The sequence below is a fragment of the Phocoena phocoena genome, chromosome 8 (assembly GCF_963924675.1).
Source record: "Phocoena phocoena chromosome 8, mPhoPho1.1, whole genome shotgun sequence".
Lineage (NCBI taxonomy): Eukaryota > Metazoa > Chordata > Mammalia > Artiodactyla > Phocoenidae > Phocoena > Phocoena phocoena.
Window position 1 is genome coordinate 30,667,108 of NC_089226.1, and position 22,325 is coordinate 30,689,432.

A 22,325-nucleotide genomic window follows, 5' to 3' on the forward strand; every position below is an offset into this window, starting at 1 on the left:
AATTATATTTGAAATCAAATCTCTAAAATTTGATTAAAAAGATAAGTGCTTGTCATTTTCCAGCAATATGAACTTTTAAAACTTATTCATACAGTAAAACCTCCAATTTTATATAAAAACTGTATTAATAAAACCACTTGACCAAATACAAAGTCATCAGGCCATATACCAGTATATGTGGCTTTTGCTTAGAAATAGGTAGAGTATAATTTTAGAAGTATATTAAACTTCCAAAGCATTTGAATATGTGCATATCATGAGGTTTTCACTTATGCCATTAAACCTTAAATGTCATTTAACCTAGAGATGAAATAATACAATACAGAAGTATTCCAGACAAATTCAATAAGAAAGGTCATGTGCAATGTGGCACAAAGAGCATATTTTTAAAGACTACATGGGTGAGAAAAGAATAGCCTCCTAAGAACTTCTCTGAAATTGCCTCATTTTACTTAAACTTGCATTTGAGTTATAGGAACAGACAAAAAATATATATAAATGAGCAAGAAATATATCAGTTAGTGTTAAGAAATGGGTAAAGAATTAAAGCAAGTAGATGTGTTGGTACTGATTAAATGGCCCGGAAAGGCCTCTCTGAAAATGCAACGTTAACATCTGAATGATACAGAGGAGCCAACAATTAATAAAAAAGAAAAAACAAACAAAAACAGAGAACAAACAGTGCAAAAGCCCTAAGGTTGTTTTCCCCACGAAGGCACAGTGGCAGGCAAGAAGGAAGCAAGATGAGGTTAGAGAAGAAGGTTGGCGCCAGACTGTGTGGGGCTTTGTAAGCTTATACAGTTGACCTGTAGATAATGCAGGGGGGTTATGGACACTGACTGTCCACAGGCAAAAATCTGAACATAGCTTAGAGTTGACCTTCTGTATCCGTAGTTCCTCGGTATCCACGGTTCCTCCATACCCGGAGTCCCACATATTCAGATTCAACCACCTGCGGATCATGTAGTACTGTAGTATTTACTATTAGAAAAAAATCTGCATAAAAGTGGACCTGCACAGTTCAAAACCATGCTGTTCAAGCATCAATCATATATAAATCTGGAATTCATTCTAAGTGTTTTTTGAAAAGATTTTGGAAATTTTAAGCAAAAAAGAGAGATGATTTGGTTTAAGTTTTTAAAAGCTCACACAGCCTTCTGGAGAGAATGGACTGAAGAGGAAGCGCAAACTGAGGCAGGGAGACCGATGAGGAAAGCGGTCTCTGATTTAACACACACTTACAGTGCCCATGTGCCAGAAGCTGTTTAAGGCACTGGGGCACAACCATGAACAAAACAAAGCTTGTGTCCTCATGTGGCTAATATTCTAGTTGGGGAAAAGGAAATTAATAAACAGGTAAATAACAATATGTCAGATGGTGATAATAGTTAAAATAAACAAGGCAAAGGAGGATATGAAGAGCTGAGGAAAGAGTACATTATTATATAGACAGTGCTCAGAGAAAGTATTAACTTAAAAGATGACAATTGAGCAGAGAAGCAAGGGTGATAACTGGGGGTGGAAATCTGCTGGAAGAAGGAACAGCAAGTGCAAAGGCCTTGAGACTGCAGAAACAAACTTGCAGCACTAGAAAAACAGGAAAAAGCCTACTGTGGTTGTTAAAGATTGAGCAAGGGTGACAGTGGTAGGAGATGAGATCTGAGGGGAAGAAGAGGACCAGAAGAGGTAAGACCCTGTAACACACTGGAGGGACTCTGAGAAAGATGAGGTGCCATCAGAGAGTTAGAACGGAGAAGTGATATGATCTAACTTATATTTCAAGAGACACTCTAGCTGCTATGCTGAGAATAAACTGGAAGTGGGAAAGAAAGAAAGCCTGATATAATGGTGGCTTGAAAAAAGTGGTAGATGGTAGTGGAAGTATGAGAAGTAATTAGATTCTCCACATTATGAAGATAGAGCCAAAGCTATGGCAGTAAATGAGGTGAGAGATGATGGTGGTTTGCATTAGGTTGGTAATAATGACACCAAGTAAATGAATTCAGAGTAAGTTTTAGAGTTGGAGCCAAAAGGACTAGCTGGTAGATTGGGTATATGAAGTAACGAAAAGAGAGAAAGGATCACTTCTGGGTTTTTTGTTTTGAGCAACTGAGTGGATCCTAATACAGACAAATCAAAAGTTCTGTATTGGTCATCTGACATTCATAAGAAAACATCAAATGAGCATCTGTATATATGATCCTAGAATTCCACAGAGAGGTTGGTGTTAGAAATAAGAGATATAAAAGTCAGTAATTTACAAATGATATTTAAAGTCAGGAACTGAATGAGGTCATGAAAGAATGTATAATAATGAAAGAAGGGAACCCAGGGCAAGACTGCAGTGGAAGGAAGAATATTCCAACATTTAGAAGGAAGGAAGAATACTCCAACATACAGAGAAGCAACCAATAAAGGAAAGAGAAAAGGAAAATCCTAAAAGGATTGAGAAATGGAAGAGGAAACATAATAATCAAGAGAAGAAAGTGGAAAGTGTTTAAAGAAGGAACAAATGGACAACTCTGTTGAGAGATCAAGTAAGATAAAAGCACAGAAGTCACTATTGGAAATAGATATATGGAAGAAGACCTCATTAACCTTAACAAGAGCAATCTTGTGGAACTTTAGGGAGGAAGTACAAATAGAATGAGTTGAAGGTAGAATAAGAGTTGAGGAAATGGATTACTGTGGTCTTTGACTATGGACACACTTTCAGGATGTTTTGTTGTAGAAGAAAATAAAGAAATGGGATGATAGAAAGGGGATAGAGGGTCATGGGCAGCATTTTTAAGACAGGTGATACTAAAATATGTTTGTATACTAACAGAAAGGATCCAGTAAAGAAGGTGAAATTGACGATGCAGGAAAAAGGGATAATGGCAGAAATGAAAAAGGAAAGAGCAAATGGCTGGCCTTTAATTGGAGCAAGGACATTCATTCAGAGTAACAGAAGGGAAAGCAGAATGAGTATGAGTACCATTGTAGGTAGCTGGTAGAACTGTTAGTGGGAAATAAACATTTTCTGTCTTATTGCTTCTATTTTCTCAAAAAATGCTAGTAAAAGGTTACTTCAAGGGACTTCCCTGGCGGTCCAGTGGTTAAGACTCCGTGCTTCCAGTGCAGGGGGTGCGGGTTTGATCCCTGATAGGGGAACTAAGATCCCACATGCCCCGTGAAGTGGCCAAAATAAAAACAAAAAAAAAACATGTAGAGACTGTAACATAAGTACGATAAAGGGGAAAAAATGTATAATCTTTCTAAACTAAGGTCAGCATAGAATAAAATGTAAATTAAAAACAAACTTCAGGTCACTGGTCTAGTTCTAGAAAAGAAGTGTACTTACCCAGAGTTTTACATGCAAATAGAGTCATGGCACTTTGCAATCTGTCTGGTCTGAGAGCCTGTACCACAAGAACCTTAAAATAAAGTGCAGAGTACTTTTAAATAATAAAGTTCCTATAACAGCTGTAATTAAACAATAGTTAATGTTAAATTAAACAAATGTTTACCACAATATTTACTATGCCTAAAACTGTCACAATAGGTATATAAAAAGACACGTCTTTAATAGCCAAAATATTACTAAAATTCATCAGATCTACCATCAAAAGTAAACGTCAGCATGTAAGGGTCATAGCATTAGCTATGTCTTCAGGAACTAATAAAGGGCCCAATGGCCAGTGAAAATAAGGGTATGTAGGTAAAGCATTCTTGGTGACAGCCGTGCAGAAGCATAAAACTCTTAACCAAAATTTTCAAACTACCAATTTTATGCTGAATCATATCTATCTGTTACTAGATGTTTAAGTTTTCAAATGAAGTTTTTCTCAGTTTTTTTTTTTTTTTTTTTCATTGTTTTTAAACACACTTGGTGAAATAGAATTCAACAAGGGGCAGAAGCACAGCCAGCAGCCTAGTTAAGAGATATAAATGGAAGGGTCATTTCCTGGAGCGTCACCTCCTGTGCCCTCTACAACCTAAGACTTTGGTCTAGCCAAAAGACTGAGTGGAACCCACCAGTAGGTTTCATCATTATATTTCGACACAAAATGGAAAAAAAAAGTTCCCTGTTCCTCACCATAAGGTCTTTTCCTTAGAGAGAACCCTGGGAAAAGAGTGAAGAGCCTGTACAATCTATACTTTAACTTCTTTTGGTAAGACGTGTTCTCTATTGAGAAATCCCCCTTGGGTCAGAGGCAGAGGAAGTAAGAAAAGCTACAGTGGGAGACACACTACCCAGAAACGTTGCCAATGATTTCATTGTCTGGACAAGGTGGCAAAAGCAGAAAGCCCTTTCCCACATATGCCCATTAAGGTTATGTGACACCCTAAAGGCAAAGCTTTTATTTAAATGGCTTCTGAGTGACAACAGAAACATTAAATACATTTACGTGTTTAGACAATTTACCTGCTGAAATAAGGAAACTTTCTTTGCAAGAATAGATGGAAACTCTTGCTCACATGTTGAATTATGATAATAAGTATGCCACAAAGCTACATCTTCAAAACAGAGGGTCTGATAAAGACTGGGGAGAGCAATCTAAAAAATAAAAATAACCATATATACTGAGCTACAAGCAAATATAAATACACACACATACAACCATACTAAATACACACACACACTAAAAAAAGTAAGTGGAAACCAATTATTGATATTTACCATTTGTTTTCTAATTCGTGTTGGCTTATCTAATCACTTCTAGATCAGAAACAGTATGGCAGACTTATCTAATCCAGAATTAAACAAAAGCAAATATTTCCAAAGTAGTACTAAATCAATACTGCAAATTAACAAATCTTTTCTCTATGTAAAAACATTTGTACCTATCTCCACCTTGTGGGGAAAAGAATACTTTCATTAAAACCATGTGCAAATTTTAACCATTGCCAGAATGGAGTTCCATGTTAGAGTGCAAAAATATGCCCAGTTTCAAATCTTGACTCTATACTTTCTCAGTGACCATAAGTAAGTGACTATATCACTCTGGGCCTTAGTTTCTTTATCTGTTAAATGAGGACAATAACAGTAGCTCCCTCACAATGTTGAAAATATCTAATGAGATGATCCATTTTCAAATTCTGCATACCTTGAACATAGTAAGTCATCAATAACTGCTGGCTACTCCTACCGTTTTAACCATGTGCTACTGTACCATTAGAATAGTTGTGAAGAAAAGCAGGGAAAGGAAAGGAAGAATGGAAACATATGTTACAGATTTTGAGAGAAGTATATTTGTCTTTCATTCCCCACAAAAACAACACTTTAGCCTGAGTTAAGAACACAGACAGAACTGTTGGGAGTTAGGCTTTTTCTTCCCCATGACCCCATCCTCACTGCCCAAGTCATACCAGGGGAAGAAACTGTGGGGAGGGGAAAGAAGGAAGGAGAGAAAGAGGAAAAAGACACTATATTTGGAAAACCTACATATCAAAGGCACGTAGGAATGTGGTGTCAGAATGCCTTAATTAAAATCATAGTTCCAAAACTTCCCAGCTATTTGATATTGGATAAATTATTTAACCTGTCTACACCTCAGTTTGCTCTTCTCAAAAACAGGCATAATTATGACCTCTTCAATAGGTCATTGTGATAATAAAATAAGATAATGCATCTGAAGTATTTAACATGATGCTTGGCACATAACAGTTCCTCAAAAATATGTATGAAATTGAAAAGAAAATAGGTTCACGCATTTTGCAACTCCCTGCACTGATTCTTATTTCTCATCTGTAAAAAGAAAGTTAATAATACCTCCTTCTTAAGGTTTGTGTGATAATTGAATAAGATAATTCATTTGAAAATGTTTTATAAACTAAAATGATAATAAAACACTAATGTATATTATAAACTTTCTCTGAATAGGAAAGCCCCCCTTTCCTAAATGTTTTGCATTTCTTTACTTAACAAGAAATTAGTATGTGAAAAAAAGCATCATTATAATTTTTTTTTTTTTTTTTTTGGCGGTATGCGGGCCTCTCACTGTTGCGGCCTCTCCCATTGCGGAGCACAGGCTCCGGACGCGCAGGCTCAGCGGCCATGGCTCACGGGCCCAGCTGCTCCGCGGCATGTGGGATCTTCCCAGACCTGGGCACGAACTCGTGTCCCCTGCATCGGCAGGCAGACTCTCAACCACTGCGCCACCAGGGAAGCCCCATCATTATAATTTTTAGGTTAACACAGTTAAGATTTTTTCCCAAGTGTAACCTCTCAGTAGATCAATTTTTCAAACAATTTTAACTGTATCATGTTGATTATTATTAAGTTTGCCATTAGGAGTTCATGAAATAGTTCAGAGGTCCTGCCCAATAATCCAGAAATCTCTTCAAATTCTCACTATTTTTCATAATTATTGATTTTATGCATTCTATTAAAATTGTTTAAGGGACTAATCAGAATAATTCTTGGATATTCTTTTACCCAGGGATTCTACATCATTTCACAAAAATATCAACACTGAGTATGAATAAGTAGCACATAAAAATATAAACAGAAATAACTCAAATACTAAAAAAAATAAATCTCTCATAGTAGAAGAGGAATACCTTTAATGTTGCCACTGCCCAGCTTCTTTCCTGGTCAATCCAAGACGGAAGTTGATCACGTATTCTTTGTTGAGAGTCCTTTTTAATAAGAGCAATTATTTTCCTTAGTATATCTGGTAAAACTCAGACTTTAAAAAAATTAAAAATTGACCAGCTAATTTTATGAACACTATTTTGAAAAAAACTCATTCTATGTATTCTTTAATTTTTATCTATTTTACAAGTCAATATGGTAAAATTCTACATAACATCAGGTACTAGTAAACATTTAGACAAATGTTACATTCATTTTCATAGGGCTTAATCTTTTGTAAAACTTCAGAAAAACTCAAATGTAATAAGAAACTTCCATAGAATTATATTATTTTTAATTATATTTTGCATGTCAGTCATAATCTAGGTTTCGCATTACAGTTTGGATAGGTTGCTTTGAAGAATAATATTATCCATTACATGTTTAAATAGAAAATTACTAGAGAAGAAGCTAAATTTGAATAAAGTTGTCAAAAATAAAATGAAGTAATTTTTAACTTTACTTATATAAGAAAATTTTCCTAGTTATGTTACGAGATTTGATCTTCTTCAAATTACAAAAGTTTTCTTGGAACCAAATATATATACACTGAAAAAAAGAAACCATATTAATTTCTTATATTTAATTAATATTCTCAGAAGAATACATGTCCTCAAGGACAAAAAAACACATATAGGTCCATTTTCTATTACGGCAATAGAGGCAATGATATAGTCCTCTAATTAAAATATAATTTCAACAGTAATTTAAAACTTCTCTCAAGCAAATTATATTTCATGAAAACAAAGCCAGAGTTATTTTCACTAAGAGTGAAATAATAATTTTGTTATTCTAACTTACAGCTTTCCGCAACATGTCTCCAACAACCACACCTGTAAATGTATCCCATTCCTATTAAATAAAAATATGAGAAACACACAAAAGATATTCTAACCATTTAACAAATCTTTTTAAATTTCCCCATAAGACAGCTTACAATTTAGCTTTCTAAAAACATGGAAAAAAATAAAACTCCTTTCATACCTTCCCACTCTACAACATTAACATAAGAATGAGTTCATGTACCATACCAACATAAAACATTAAAACAAAATCTACTAGAATAATTTTAAGACAAAAATAGAACTACAGGGCTTCCCTGGTGGCGCAGTGGTTGAGAGTCCGCCTGCCGATGCAGGGGACACGGGTTCGTGCCCCGGTACGGGAAGATCCCACATGCCGGCGTCTGGGCCCGTGAGCCATGGCCGCTGAGCCTGCACGTCCGGAGCCTGTGCTCCGCAACGGGAGAGGCCACAACAGTGAGAGGCCCGTGTACCGCAAAAAAAAAAAAAAAAAAAAAAATAGAACTACATTATACATGTGAGTCTCAACATCTAAAAATTTAAATGTCTTATTCAATTTGCATTTGTCACTACCTTTAATTTTTCCTATTATATACTACTCCTCGCTAATAGATAAGCAGTAAGGTGCACCAAAAGTTTAAAAATTGTGTATATTGGGAAAAATAGAGAAAAGTACTACCACTAACTTATCTTTTCCAACATATTGGGAGAAGACTGCCATTACTCCTTTTTTTAAAAAAATTAACCCATGGAATCAAAATTGATCAAGTGTTACAGAATCTAGAGCTCTTAGAAAATCTATGTCTTCACTCTGGGTTACCCATTCAGATAATTATGGGCACTACCATATTATTTGTTACACATTGGCCAGCAAATAAAGCCAGGACATATTAAAATTTGAGAGCCATATGGAAAAATTACCAAAGCAACATACTTCCTGCCTCCACCCACTCTGACCACTCATTCTTCCTACTTAAGTTATACAGTCACAAATAAATAAAATACAAATTATCACTACTACTTTATGCAAGTCAAATAAAACTGTTCTCCTTTCCCCATGATAATTTATTTATACTCCAGGAGGGAAAACTAGGGAAAATTAAGTCTTATACAGCAGAACATATTGAGCATGGTGAAAAACATACAGGAGGAGGGAAAGGCATCAAAGTAAATAGTTTAAATAAAAAGAGTCAAGTTAAATTTGGAAGAAACTATACAAGTCAGCCAGAGCATGTTAGAGAAAAAGAGAGAACAGTCACATGGAATGGTATGCATTCTTTTAACTATTCAAATGAGGGGAACCCAGAGCATAGTTACAATCTGACCATAGAGAGTTAAAGGTTACTAGGTCAAAGTGCACTGTCCATATATACTATTCGCTGCCACCCTGGCTACTGAATGCTCACTTTAATGATAATGGCATAATAATGAGAAAAATCACTTACAAATAATTTTTTTAATATTAGAAGCAGGTCAGAGATGGATTACTTAGTTCTATCTTGAAGGAAATTATTTTCAGGTTTGAGAGGGGGTTATATGGTAGACCAGAAATGAAGTCACAGACAAAAAAAGATAAATTATACATTAAAATATTAACATAAACCTGCAGGCTCAAAGAAGGCTTCTAAGAACTGCCAACCCTCTTGCTTCATCTGCTGACTCTGAGCAAGTCAGTGGAGGTAATAAATAATGTAGTGGCATACCCATATTGTTTAACTTTTTTATATTTATCAGTTCCACTGCTTAGACGAGGGAAATAAGAAGGCTGACACTACTGGTACCCTGGAAAAGTGGACTTATGTTCAGAAAAATCTAGGTAGCATGGTAAGTTAGAGTTCTTTCCCTGCCTTACCATTGCTTCAGAATACTGGGCTCACCCAAACGAGAGTACAACTGTAAATCAGCATCTTACACTAAACTTCTAAGTAAAAAATAGATTGACATGTAATTTCTAGCCTTAAGTAACTTCTAATCTAACCATAAGTCCACCCATTACCAGATTTCTATGCAACTTTTTAAATAATTTTCTCCTTTCCTTCCACTTACATTTTCTTGAAAAAGTTCAGGATGCATGCCTCGAACGAAATGCAAAGCAAACATCAACTGATCAGCCTGAAAAGAATAACAGATGTTATCTTGCTTTTTCTAAATTTGTGTTTTTGGAAAAGCATAGTCCTTAAATTTTGGTTCACAAAATCTGTATTCTGTCATCTAATAATCTACTTTTATCATCTACATATGACAACTCTTCTAAGTTGGGGATGAGAGTACAGAGAGAGTGCTAACACTTTTAGAGATAGTGCTAAGGATTAATCAGTGTGTACATCTCATTAAAAAAAACAGATTTAACTAGCTGAAATATGATTGTGAGGTTTAGATTAGTCATTACTAACCAGATCAGCCTTTTGGATTAGTAATCTTCAATTTGTCAGTATGTTATATTCTCCTGAATATTCTGTATGCCCCTAAATCAAGAAACTTCACTTCTAGAAATTTATGCAGGGGATCAAAAATGTACTCCTAGAGAAGAAATAAGGATATTCATTGCAAGGTTTTTAAAATGTTTATTTATTTATTTGGCTGTGCCAGGTCTTAGTCACAGCACATGGGATCTTCGCTGTGGCACATGGGATCTTCAGCGTAGCGTGCAAGATCTTTGTTGCATCATGCGGGGTCTTTGGTTGTGGCATGAGGACTCTTAGTTGCGGCATGTGAACTCTTAGTTGCGGCATGCATGTGGGATCTAGTTCCCTGCCCAGGGATCAAACCCGGGCCCCCTACATTGGGAGCATGGAGCCTTAACCACTGGACCAGCAGGGAAGTCCTGCAAGGCTTTTTATAATGGAGGGAAAACTGAAATAAATGTTCAAAAGTCTATCATGAATAACAGTCAAATCAAAGTGTATAGCATAGCTCATATTGTTTATTTAAACAAATATGTTTATATAAACAGATATGGATATACATCTGCAAAAGAAATTAGAAATAGATATCAAAATTTTTATCAGTGATTTATTTTTGAGATTACAGGTTATTTTTATTTCATTATTTTTTCTTAGGTGTATTTTGCAAACTTTCTAAAATAAGCTTATATCATTTCCATAAAAAAAAAAACCAGCAACCAGTTTACTAACAAAACCATCTGCTCAAGCACCATCTTTCCTACCAAGTTCTAATTCAAACTTTATTTAGCTTTTCCCATATTGTAAATAATACTTTATTCGTATCTGTGCATGCTTATAAACCTACAGATAAATATAAGGATATTACAATACAATATATGCAAAAGATATGCTCAACAAAAAAAGATCCTCCTGTAAATACTACCAGCAAGTGATCTCCTTGCCTGCAAGAAAACCACCCCTCTGTTGGAAAAATCCAGTGTCTTGAATAATACAAAATAATAATTTATTTTATAAAAGTATATATTGGGGGCTTCCCTGGTGGCGCAGTAGTTGAGAGTCCGCCTGCCGATGCAGGGGACATGGGTCCGTGCCCCGGTCCAGGAGGATCCCACATGCCGTGGAGCAGCTGGGCCTGTGAGCCATGGCCGCTGAGCCTGCGTGAACAGAGCGTGTGCTCCGCAACGGGAGAGGCCACAACAGTGAGAGGGGCCCACGTACCACAAAAAAAAAAAAAAAGTATATATTGGGTATGTTTGTGTGTGTATATATACACATATATATATAGCAAGTACTCAATAAATATGTATTAAGTGAATAACTAAAAAACAAACATGTTCACAACTACAACACAGTCAATGAGTGAAAATAAAGCATAAAACCTGGAAGCAGATGGCCATCACTCAGGTATGAGAAAAACAGTTACAACCAACTACAGTGTATATAAAATAGCTAACATGTGGCTTAAAATATATAAAAAGCAAGGCATATCATTGGGAGATATGTGTAATATTCTTTGGAATTAGAAGGTTAGAATTCAGGTTTGGCTGGAGACTTTGCTGGTGGTCCAATGGTTAAGAATCCGTCTTGCAATGCACTGGACACCGGTTCAGTCCCTGGTCGGGGAACTAAGATCCCACATGCCGCGAGGCAACTAAGCCCGCGTGCTACAACTACTGAGCCCACATACTCTGGAGCCCGTGCATCACAACTAGAGAGAAGCCTGTGCACTGCACTGAAGAGCCCACTCTCCACAATGAAAGATCCCGCATGCCACAACTAAGACAACGCATCCAAAAAATAAATAAGTAAATATAAAAAAAGAGAATATTAAAAAAAGGAATTCAGGTTTGGGATTGAACAGTAGCTAGCTGTATAAGGCAGTAAGTTGCTTATTTTACACACTAATGAATATTGTAAATGATTATAATAGCATCCCTCATCTAAGGTAAAGAAATAATGATTAAGATAAACAAGACAATAAATGTATTACTTTGAAGGCTTCATCACTTAATAATACAGTTAACTCTTTTTTACACACATATAATGCACACACAGTATTAATACATTTATTTAGCCATTTCTTTCTTTGAACTAAGGAAGAGTAATGTAGTCTCTAGTGTTAGTGGAGAGAAGAGAAGGCTCTACAACTCTCTGAGCCCCAGATTATCCACTGGAGTCAAAGAACTACTTTATTGATTATTACTGAGCCAAGCTCTAAAATGTTGGCAAAAAATAGGCACATATTATGTAGTCAATAAATGGGTAATGGTGGTCATCCTTTTCTTTGTTTTCTAGTCACAGAAGACATCCTGACCTTAGGGATAAACCTATAATCAAGTTGGCCCAATCTCAATATAACATGCCACAGATAATGGTACAAGGGATGATGCCATATGACCTAAGCCAGGCAAACCAGGATCATCTTCTATGATTTTCCAACTGGGAGATGGCAGAAGAAAGCTGTTTATGGTAGCTGTCTGGTTGCCTAGCTGTACCAATGAATCCCTTTAGCCATAAGAATTTAACAATGATTTTATAATGAGGAAAAATGATAATTCAAGAATAAACATAAAAATATAGTTTACTGAGAGACAGAGGACACATTCCCAATTACCCTGAGGTAAAATCAAGAATGAATTAATCAAACTTAAGGATTATTTGAATATTTGTTTCAAAAAAAACCTGTTAATAACCAGAGTTTAGAAAACATTTTGGACCTATAATATCCTTGATCTTCCGAGCTTATGAGTCGGAAAATTTGGGTGTTTTAATTTAAGTTCAATTTATTTCAGTATGCTTGGGTTCTGTTACAAAATAATTTAATATCAAGAGGATACATAATAAACAAAATTTCAACTGATCATCTACATAATTAACTAGCTGAATGAAGAAAAACAGTAAGAGACAGTAGACCACTGGATGGTATATGTCAGCCACATATTCCATACCATGCCATCACACACACATCATACTCTAGTAAAAATTCAAAAAGAGTGAGACTATTAGAGAAGGATTAATACAATATGAGAGAATCTTAAAGTTAACTTTATAGCCGATAAGAAGTTCACATTTCCAAACGTAATGGTTTGTTTTAACCACATTCTATTACCAAGACGTCTTTGGCATCATGCAAAATGGGTTTGAATTCTAGCTCCAACACCCACTACATCTGAGTAACCTAGAGAAAGGTTAAAGCTCTAAATCTCGGCTTCTTCCTTTATATAATAGAATTGTTGTAGGAATTAATTAACAATGTGTTAAAGCACTTAGTGCCTAGAACACTGTAAGTCTTAAAAGGCGACAGATAGTAACTATCTGCTTTACAGTAAAAAGATATAGTATGTAATATTGGAAAGGAAATTTATTTCAAAAATATTCCATAAATCCCACAAATCTCAGAGACTAAGAAGCAGTAGAAAGTATAATTCATTCATTTTATTTCTACCCTATAATATTCATTGCTTTCAAATATGTTTAATGAAAAGTCTAAGTAGATGTTACCATATGAAGAAAAATCTTGTTTTAATCTCAAAGAAGTTGATATAGGATAGAACTCAGGCACTCACACTTGTGCTTGAAGCTAAATCATACATTTTAAAAAAGAATTCCATGCACATTTACCTATACTTCCAGAAACTCTAAAGGGTTAGATACAATACTAAAAGTTTCAAAGTTATCTAAGCAGAAGAAAATTATCTAAATTACCAAGATTCATTTTAATAACCACAGTTTATAAAATTTCTAAACACCCAACCAGAGAACTTCCATGTTTTTATTATAAGAAAACACATTTTGATAGGAAAAATACCATAATTCAAATTAAATGAGATGTAAGATAAATACAATCATGAGATGCTATAATTATTTTATTTGTAAAACATAATATTCATCTGAATTTTAATCAATCAACTAGCAAATTCATTTGAAGAAAGAGGCAAGGTGAGCTGCACAGGCATAAAGCTTAGAAGGACTTTGCATGAAAAAACTTCTATTTATACATAACCAGACATTCTTCCTATACCATTTCAAATCTTTTAGACAATAATTCCATAAGGGGAAACAATAAGAATCATACGGTCTCACAACATTTTCTTTAACCTGTTTCTGTACTCTCGCCCAATATAGTTGGAAATTATTTAATACACCAACAAATTCCATTATTTTGTATCTATTTGAAACAATAAACTGTGATGAAGAAATGATATGTAAAGGTACTAACTTGTACATAGGTTTACTATAATCATCATAAGTTTGGGGAAACCAAATGTGCTACTTATCCTATCATTGTCTAAGGTACTTAGATTACTGAAATAAACACTTTTGAACTCATGAATAAAAAGAATGATATAGCTAATAATCTAAACTGAAAATACTAGACAATTTTCCCCATTTGGTTTAGTTCATTTTCTGATATAAAACAAGTCAATCATTTTTCTGTTCCAGGTCAAGATGCTTTCAGTTCAATGTGATGTGAATACTAATAATTCTCTCTCTATTTCAAGAGTCTATTGTTGTCATACTGCTCTCACTAACACAACAGCAAAACCAGCATTAGAGAAGTTCTGGCAGTCAGTTTAACGTAACGCTGACTGCTAAAAACCGAAAACCTTTCACTAAAATATAAAATTGGTTCCATCCTAAGTAAGGTTAGAGTGCTAAATCTTGAGAAATGCACCTCAGTTTTACAATTAATATGCTTTCTGAATTTTTATTCACCACTGAAACTCTATGGAATGCTGAATTCAAGATGAATAGATTTAATATCACTCCTATAGAAATACGAATTTTACAAAACAGATATTCCATTATCAATTAAAAACATGTCTTAAGAGACCTTCAAGATGGCAGAGGAGTAAGATGTGGAGATCACCTTCCTCCACACAAATACATCAGAAATAAAACTATATGTGGAACAAGTCCTACAGAACACCTACTGAATGCTGGCAGAAGACCTCAGACTTCCCAAAAGGCAAAAAACTCCCCATGTACCTGCATAGGGCAAAAGAAAAAAAAAAAAAAAAAACAGAGACAAAAACAATAGGGACAGGACCTGCACCTCTGGGAAGGAGCTGTGAAGGAGGAAAAGTTTCCACACACTACGAAGCCCCTTCACTGGCAGAGACAGGGGGGTGCTGGTGGGGAAGCTTTGGAGCCATGCAGCAATAAGGGTGCAGAAGGCAAAGTGGAAAGATTCCCGCACAGGGGATCGGTGCCGACCAGAACTCACCAGGCTGAGAGGTTTGTCTGCTCACCCGCTGGGACGGGTCAGGGCTGGGAGCTGAGGCTCGGGCTTTGGAGGTCAGATCCCAGGGAGAGGACTGGGGTTGGCTGCGTGAACACAGCCTGAAGGGGGCTAGTGCACCACAGCTAGCCAGGAGGGTGTCCGGGAAAAAGTATGGACCTGCCTAAGAGGCAAGAGACCATTGTTTCGGGGTGCGTGAAGAGAAGGGATTCAGAGCACCGCCTAAACAAGCTCCAGAGATGTGCAAAAGCCATGGCTATCAGCGTGGACACCACAGACGGGCATGAAATGCAAACGCTGCTGCTGCAGCCACCAAGAAACCTGTGTGCAAGCACAGGTCACTATCCACACCTCCCCTCCCCGGAGCCTGTGCAGCCCACCACTGCCAGGGTCACGTGATGCAGGGACAACATCCCCAGGAGAACAAACGGCGGGCCTCAGGCTGTTGCAACGTCATGCTTTATATTTGTTTAGTATTTAGAGTTTATTATCATTGGTAGATCTGTTTATTGATTTGGTTGCTCTCTTCCTTTTTATATATATATATATTTTTTTCCTTTTTCTCTTTTTGTGAGTGTGTATGTACATGCTTCTTTGTGTGCCTTTTGCCTGTATAGCCTTGCTTTTACCATTTGTCCTAGGGTTCTGTCTGTCCATTTTTTTTTAATTTTTTTATTTTTTAGCATAGCTTTTAGCACTTGTTCTGATTGGTAGAATTGTTTTTGGTTTGGTTGCTCTCTTTTTTCTTTCTTTCTTTTTTTCCTTTTTTCTCTCTTTTTTTTATTTACAACTTTTTTTAATAATTATATTTTATTCTAATAACTTTATGTTATTTTATTATTTTATATTTTCTTTCTTTCTTTCTTTTTTTCTCCCTTTTCTTCTGAGCCATGTGACTGACAGGGTCTTGGTGCTCCAGCTGGGTGTCAGGCCTCTGCCTCTGAGGTGGGAGAGCCAACTTCAAGACACCGGTCTACCAGAGACCTCCTGCCTCCATGTAATATCAAACGGCAAAAGCTCTCCCAGAGATCACCATCTCAACGACCAGCAACCTACAGTGCTTGACACCTATGCCAAACAACTAGCAAGACAGGAATACAACCCCACCCATTAGCAGAAAGGCTGCCTAAAATCATAAAAAGGTCACAGACATGCCAAAACACACCACCAGATACGGTTTTGTCCAGCAGAAAGACAAGATCCAGTCTCATCCACCGAACACAGGCACTAGTCCCCTCCACCAGGAAGCCTACACAACCCACTGAACCAACCTTAGCCACTGGAGGAATACACCAAAAACAAAAGGAACTACGAACCTGCAGCCTGCGAAAAGGAGACCCCAAACACAGTAAGTTAAGCAAAATGCGAAGACAGAGAAACACATAGCAGGTGAAAGAGCAAGGTAAAAACCCACTAGACCAAACAAATGAAGAAGAAATAGGCAGTCTACCTGAAAAAGAATTCAGAGTAATGACAGTAAAGATGATCCAGAATCTTGGAAATAGAATGGAGAAAATACAAGAAACATTTAACAAGGACCTAGAAGAACTAAAGAACAAAGAAACAATGATGAACAACACAATAAATGAAATTAAAAATTCTCTAGAATAGATCAATAGCAGAATTACTGAAGCAGAAGAACAGATAAGTGACCTGGAAGATAAAATAGTGGAAATAACTACCACAGAGAAGAATAAAGAAAAAAGAATGAAAAGAATTGAGGACAGTCTTAGAGACCTCTAGGACAATATTAATTGCACCAGCATTTGAATTATTGGGGTCCCAAAGAAGAAGAAGAGAAAAAGAGAGGGACTGAGAAAATATTTGAAGCGATTATAGTTGAAAATTTTCCTAATATGGGATAGGAAAAGGTCAAGTTCAGGAAGCGCAGAGAGTCCCATACAGGATAAATACAAGGAGAAACACGCCAAGACACATATTAATCAAACTATCAAAAATTAAACACAAAGAAAAAATATTAAAAGCAGCAAGGGAAAAACAAGAAATAACATACAACATACATACAATACAACAACATACATACATACAACAAAAAGAAATCTCCATAAGGTTAACAGCTGATCCTTCAGCAAAAACTCTGCAAGCCAGAAGGGAGTGGCAAGACATTTTTAAAGTAATGAAAGGGAAGAACTTACAAACGAGACTACTCTACACAGCAAGGATCTCATTCAGATTCAATGGAGAAATTAAAACCTCTACAGACAAGCAAAAGCTAAGAGAACACAGCATCACCAAAACAGCTTTAAAACAAATGCTAAAGGAAATTCTCTAGGCAGGGAACACAAGAGAAGAAAAAGAACTACAATGGCACACCCAAAACAATTAAGAAAATGGTAAGAGGAACATACATATCAATAATTACCTTAAATGCAAAAGGATTAAATGCTCCAACCAAAAGACACAGACTGGCTGAATGGATACAAAAACAAGACCCGTATATGTGCTGTCTACAAGAGACCCACTTCAGACCTACAGACACAAACATACTGAAAGTGAGGGGAGGAAAAAAGATATTGCATGTAAATGCAAATCAAAAGAAAGCTGGAGTAGCAATTCTCGTATCAGATAAAATAGACTTTAAAATAAAGACTATTACAAGAGACAAAGAAGGACACTACATAATTATCAAGGGATCAATCTAAGAAAAAGATATAACAACTGTAAATATTTATGCATCCAACATAGGAGCACCTCAATACATAAGGCAAATGGTAACAGCTATAAAAGGGAAAATCCCCAGAGGAGGGGACTTTAACACACTGCTATCACCAATGGACAGATCATCCAAAATGAAATTAAATAAGGAAACAAAAGCTTTAAATGATACACTAAACAAGATGGACTTAATTGATATTTATAGCACATTCCATCCAAAACAACAGAATACACTTTCTTCTCAAGTGCTCATGGAACATTCTCCAGGATAGACGATACCTTGGGTCACGAATCAAGCCTTGGTAAATTTAAGAAAATTGAAATCGTATCAAGTAACTTTTCTGACCACAATGCTATGAGACTAGATATCAATTACCAAAAAAATCTGTAAAAAATACAAACACATGGAGGCTAAACAATACACTACTTAATAACAAAGTAATCACTGAAGAAATCAAAGAGGAAATCAAAAACTACCTAGAAACAAATGACAGTGAAAGCACAACCACCCAAAACCTGTGGGATGAAGCAAAAGCAGTTCTAAGAGGGAAGATGATAGCAATACAATCCTACCTCAAGAAATAAGAAACATCTCAAATAAATAACATAACCTTACATCTAAAGCAATTAGAGAAAGAAGAAAAAAAAAAACCCACAGAAGGAAAGAAATCATAAAGATCAGATCAGAAATAATAATAAACAGACACAAAGGAAACAATAGCAAAGATCAATAACACTAAAAGCTTGCTCTTTGAGAAGATAAACAAAATTGATAAACCATTAGACAGACTCATCAAGAAAAAAAGGGAGTAGACTCAAATCAACAGAATTAGACATGAAAAAGGAGAAGTAACAACTGACATGGCAGAAACACAGAGGATCATGAGAGATTACTACAAGCAACTATATGCCAATATAATGGACAACCTGGAAGAAATGGACAAATTCTTAGAAAAGCACAACCTTCCAAGACTGAACCAGGAAGAAATAGAAAATATAAACAGACCATTCACAAGCACTGAAATTGAGACTGTGAAAAAGAATATTCCAGCAAACAAAAGCCTAGGACCAGATGGCTTCACAGGCGAATTCTATCAAACATTTAGAGAAGAGCTAACACCTATCCTTCTCAAACTCCTCCAAAATATAGCAGATGGAGGAACACTCCCAAACTCATTCTACGAGGCCACCATCACCCTGATACCGAAACTAGACAAAGATGTCACAAAGAAAGAAAACTACAGGCCAATATCACTAATGAACAAAAATCCTCAACAAAATACTAGCAAACAGAAAGCAACAGCACATTAAAAGGATCATACACCATGATCAAGTGGGGTTTATCCCAGAAATGAAAGGAGTCTTCAATATACACAAATCAATGTGATAAACCATACTAACAAACTAAATGAGAAAAAATGATATGATCAGCTCAATAGATGCAGAGTAAGCTTTCAACAAAATTCAACAGCCATTTATGATAAAAACTCTCTAGAAAGTAGGCAGAGTGGGAACTTACCTCAACATAATAAAGGCCATATATGACAAACCCACAGCCAACATCATTCTCAATGGTGAAAAACTGAAACCATTACCACTAAGATCAGGAACAAGACAAGGTTGTCGACTCTCAGCACTATTATTCAACACAGTTTTGGAAGTTTTAGCCACAGCAATCAGAGAAGAAAAAGAAATAAAATGAATCCAATTTGGAAAAGAAGAAGTAAAACTGTCACTGTTTGCAGATGACATGATACTATATAGAGAATTCTAAAGATGCTACAAGAAAACTACTAGAGCTAATCAACAAATTTAGCAAAGTATCAGTATACAAAGTTAATGCATAGATATCTCTTGTATTCCTATACACTAATGATGAAAAATCTGAAAGAGAAATTAAGGAAACACTCCCATTTGCCACTGCAACAGAATAAATAAAATACCTAGGAATAAACCTACTTAAGGAGACAAAAGACCTGTATGCAGAAAACTATAAGACACTGATGAAAGAAATTAAAGATGATACAAACAGCTGGAGAGATATAACATGTTCTTGGATTGGAAGAATCAATATTGTGAAAATGACTCTACTACCCAAAGCAATCTACAGATTCAATGCAATCCCTATCAAACTACCAATGGCATTTTTCACAGAAATAGAACAAAAGGTTTCACAATTTGTATGGAAACACAAAAGATCCCGAATAGCCAAAGCAATCTTGAGAAAGAAAAACCAAGCTGGAGGAATCAGGCTCCCTGTCTTTAGACTATACTACAAAGCTACAGCAATCAAGACAGTATGGTACTGGCACAAAAACAGAAATATAGATCAATGGAACAGGATAGAAAGCCCAGAGATAAACCCACACACATACAGTCACCCTATCTTTGAGAAAGGAGGCAAGAATATACAATGGAGAAAAGACAGCCTCTTCAATACACGGTGCTGGGAAAACTGGACAGCTCCATATAAAAGAATGAAATTAGAACACTCCCTAACACCGTACACAAAAATAAACTCAAAATGGATTAGAGATCTAAATATAAGGCCAGACACTATAAAAGTTTTAGAGGAAACCTTAGGCAGAACACTGTATGAAATAAATCACAGCAAAATCCTTTATGACCCACCTCCTAGAGAAATGGAAATAAAAACAAAAATAAATAATTAGGACCTAATGAACCTGAAAAGCTTTTGTACAGCAAAGGAAACCGTAAACAAGATGAAAAGACAACCCTCAGAATGGGAGAAAATATTTGCAAATGAAGCAACTGACAAAGGATTAACCTCCAAAATGTACAAGCAGCTCATGCAGCTTAATAAAAAAAAAAAAAAAAAAAAAAAATCCAAAAATGGTCAGAAGACCTAAACAGACATTTCTCCAAGGAAGATATACAGACTGCCAACAAACACATGAAACAATGCTCAACATCATTCATCATTAGAGAAATGCAAATCAAAACTACAATGAGATATCATCTCACACCAGTCAGAATGGCCATCATCAAAAAATCTAGAAGCAATAAATGCTGGAGAGGGTGTGGAGAAAAGGGAACACTCTTGCACTGCTGGTGGGAATGTGAACTGGTACAGGCACTATGGAGAACAGTACGGAGGTTCCTTAAAAAACTACAAATAGAACTACCATATGACCCAGCAATCCCACTACTGGGCATATACCCTGAGAAAACCATAATTCAAAAAGAGTCATGTAGCAAAATGTTCATTGCAGCTCTATTTACAATAGCCTGTAGATGGAAACAACCTAAGCGTCCATCATCGGATGAATGGATAAAGAAGATGTGGCACGTATATACAATGGACTATTACTCAGCCATAAAAAGAAACGAAATTGAGCTATTTGTAATGAGGTGGATGGACCTAGAGTCTGTCATACAGAGTGAAGTAAGTCAGAAAGAGAAACACATATATATGGAATTTAAGAAAAAAAAATGTCATGAAGAACCTAGGGGTAAGACAGGAATAAAGACACAGACCTACTAGAGAATTGACTTGAGGAAACGGGGAGGGGGAAAGGTAAGCTGTGACAAAGCGAGAGAGTGGCATGGACATATATACACTACCAAACGTAAAAAAGACAGCTACTGGGAAGCAGCCGCATAGCACAGGGAGATCAGTTTGGTGCTTTGTGACCACCTAGAGGGGTGGGATAGGGAGGGTGAGAGGGAGGGAGATGCAAGAGGGAAGAGATATGGGAACATATGTATATGTATAACTGATTCACTTTGTTATAAAGCAGAAACTAACACACCATTTTAAAGCACTTATACTCCAATAAAGATGTAAAAAAAAAAAATTATCTCTGTTATTTAAGGCAAGTAGTGTTAGCCGCTGTTACAAATCCTAAATCTTAGTGGCTTTATACAATAAAACTTTCTCTCTTCCTCACAAAAAAAAAAAAAAAAAAGTCATGTACCACAATGTTCATTGCAGCTCTATTTACAAAAGCCAGGAGATGGAAGCAGCCTATGTGTCCATAGACAGATGCATGGATAATGAAGATGTGGCCATAGAGATAATGGAATATTATTTAGCCATAAAAAGAAACAAAATTGAGTTACTTGTAGTGAGATGGATGGACCTAGAGTCTGTCATATAGAGTGAAGTAAGTCAGAGAAAAACAAATACCGTATGCTAACACATATATATGTAATCTAAAAAAAAAAAAAAATGGTTCTGAAGAGCCTAGGGGCAGGACAGGAATAAAGATGCGGGCATAGAGAATGGACTTAAGGACACAGGCAAGGGGAAGCATAAGCTGGGATGAAGTGAGAGAGTGGCATGGACTCTTATGTACTACCAGATGTGAAATAGATAGGTAGTGGGAAGCAGCCACATAGCACAGGAAGATCAGCTTGGTGCTTTGTGACCACCTGGGATGGGGGATAGGGAGGGTGAGAGGGAGATGCAAGAGGAGGAGATATGGGGATATATGTATATGTATAGCTGATTCATTTTGTTATAAAACAGAAACTAACACACCATTGTAAAACAATTATACTCCAATAAAGTTGTTAAAAGAAAACAAAAAGTCTTAAGAGTTATAAACTATAGCATT

At 36.1% G+C, this 22,325-nt stretch overlaps 1 protein-coding gene across 2 annotated transcripts in view; it reads right to left on the reverse strand.

The window, feature by feature from the left end:
* Nucleotides 1–22,325, reverse strand: part of DYNC2H1 (dynein cytoplasmic 2 heavy chain 1) — a 367,862-nt gene that overhangs the window by 161,190 nt on the left and 184,347 nt on the right. For both annotated transcript variants that reach the window (XM_065882515.1, XM_065882514.1), the window contains 5 exons: nucleotides 9,469–9,534; nucleotides 7,421–7,471; nucleotides 6,547–6,624; nucleotides 4,409–4,540; nucleotides 3,344–3,416 (listed from right to left, as the gene is read on the reverse strand). In XM_065882515.1, coding sequence (XP_065738587.1) covers nucleotides 3,344–3,416; nucleotides 4,409–4,540; nucleotides 6,547–6,624; nucleotides 7,421–7,471; nucleotides 9,469–9,534 — 400 coding nt within the window. The remainder of the gene's footprint in view (nucleotides 1–3,343; nucleotides 3,417–4,408; nucleotides 4,541–6,546; nucleotides 6,625–7,420; nucleotides 7,472–9,468; nucleotides 9,535–22,325) is intronic.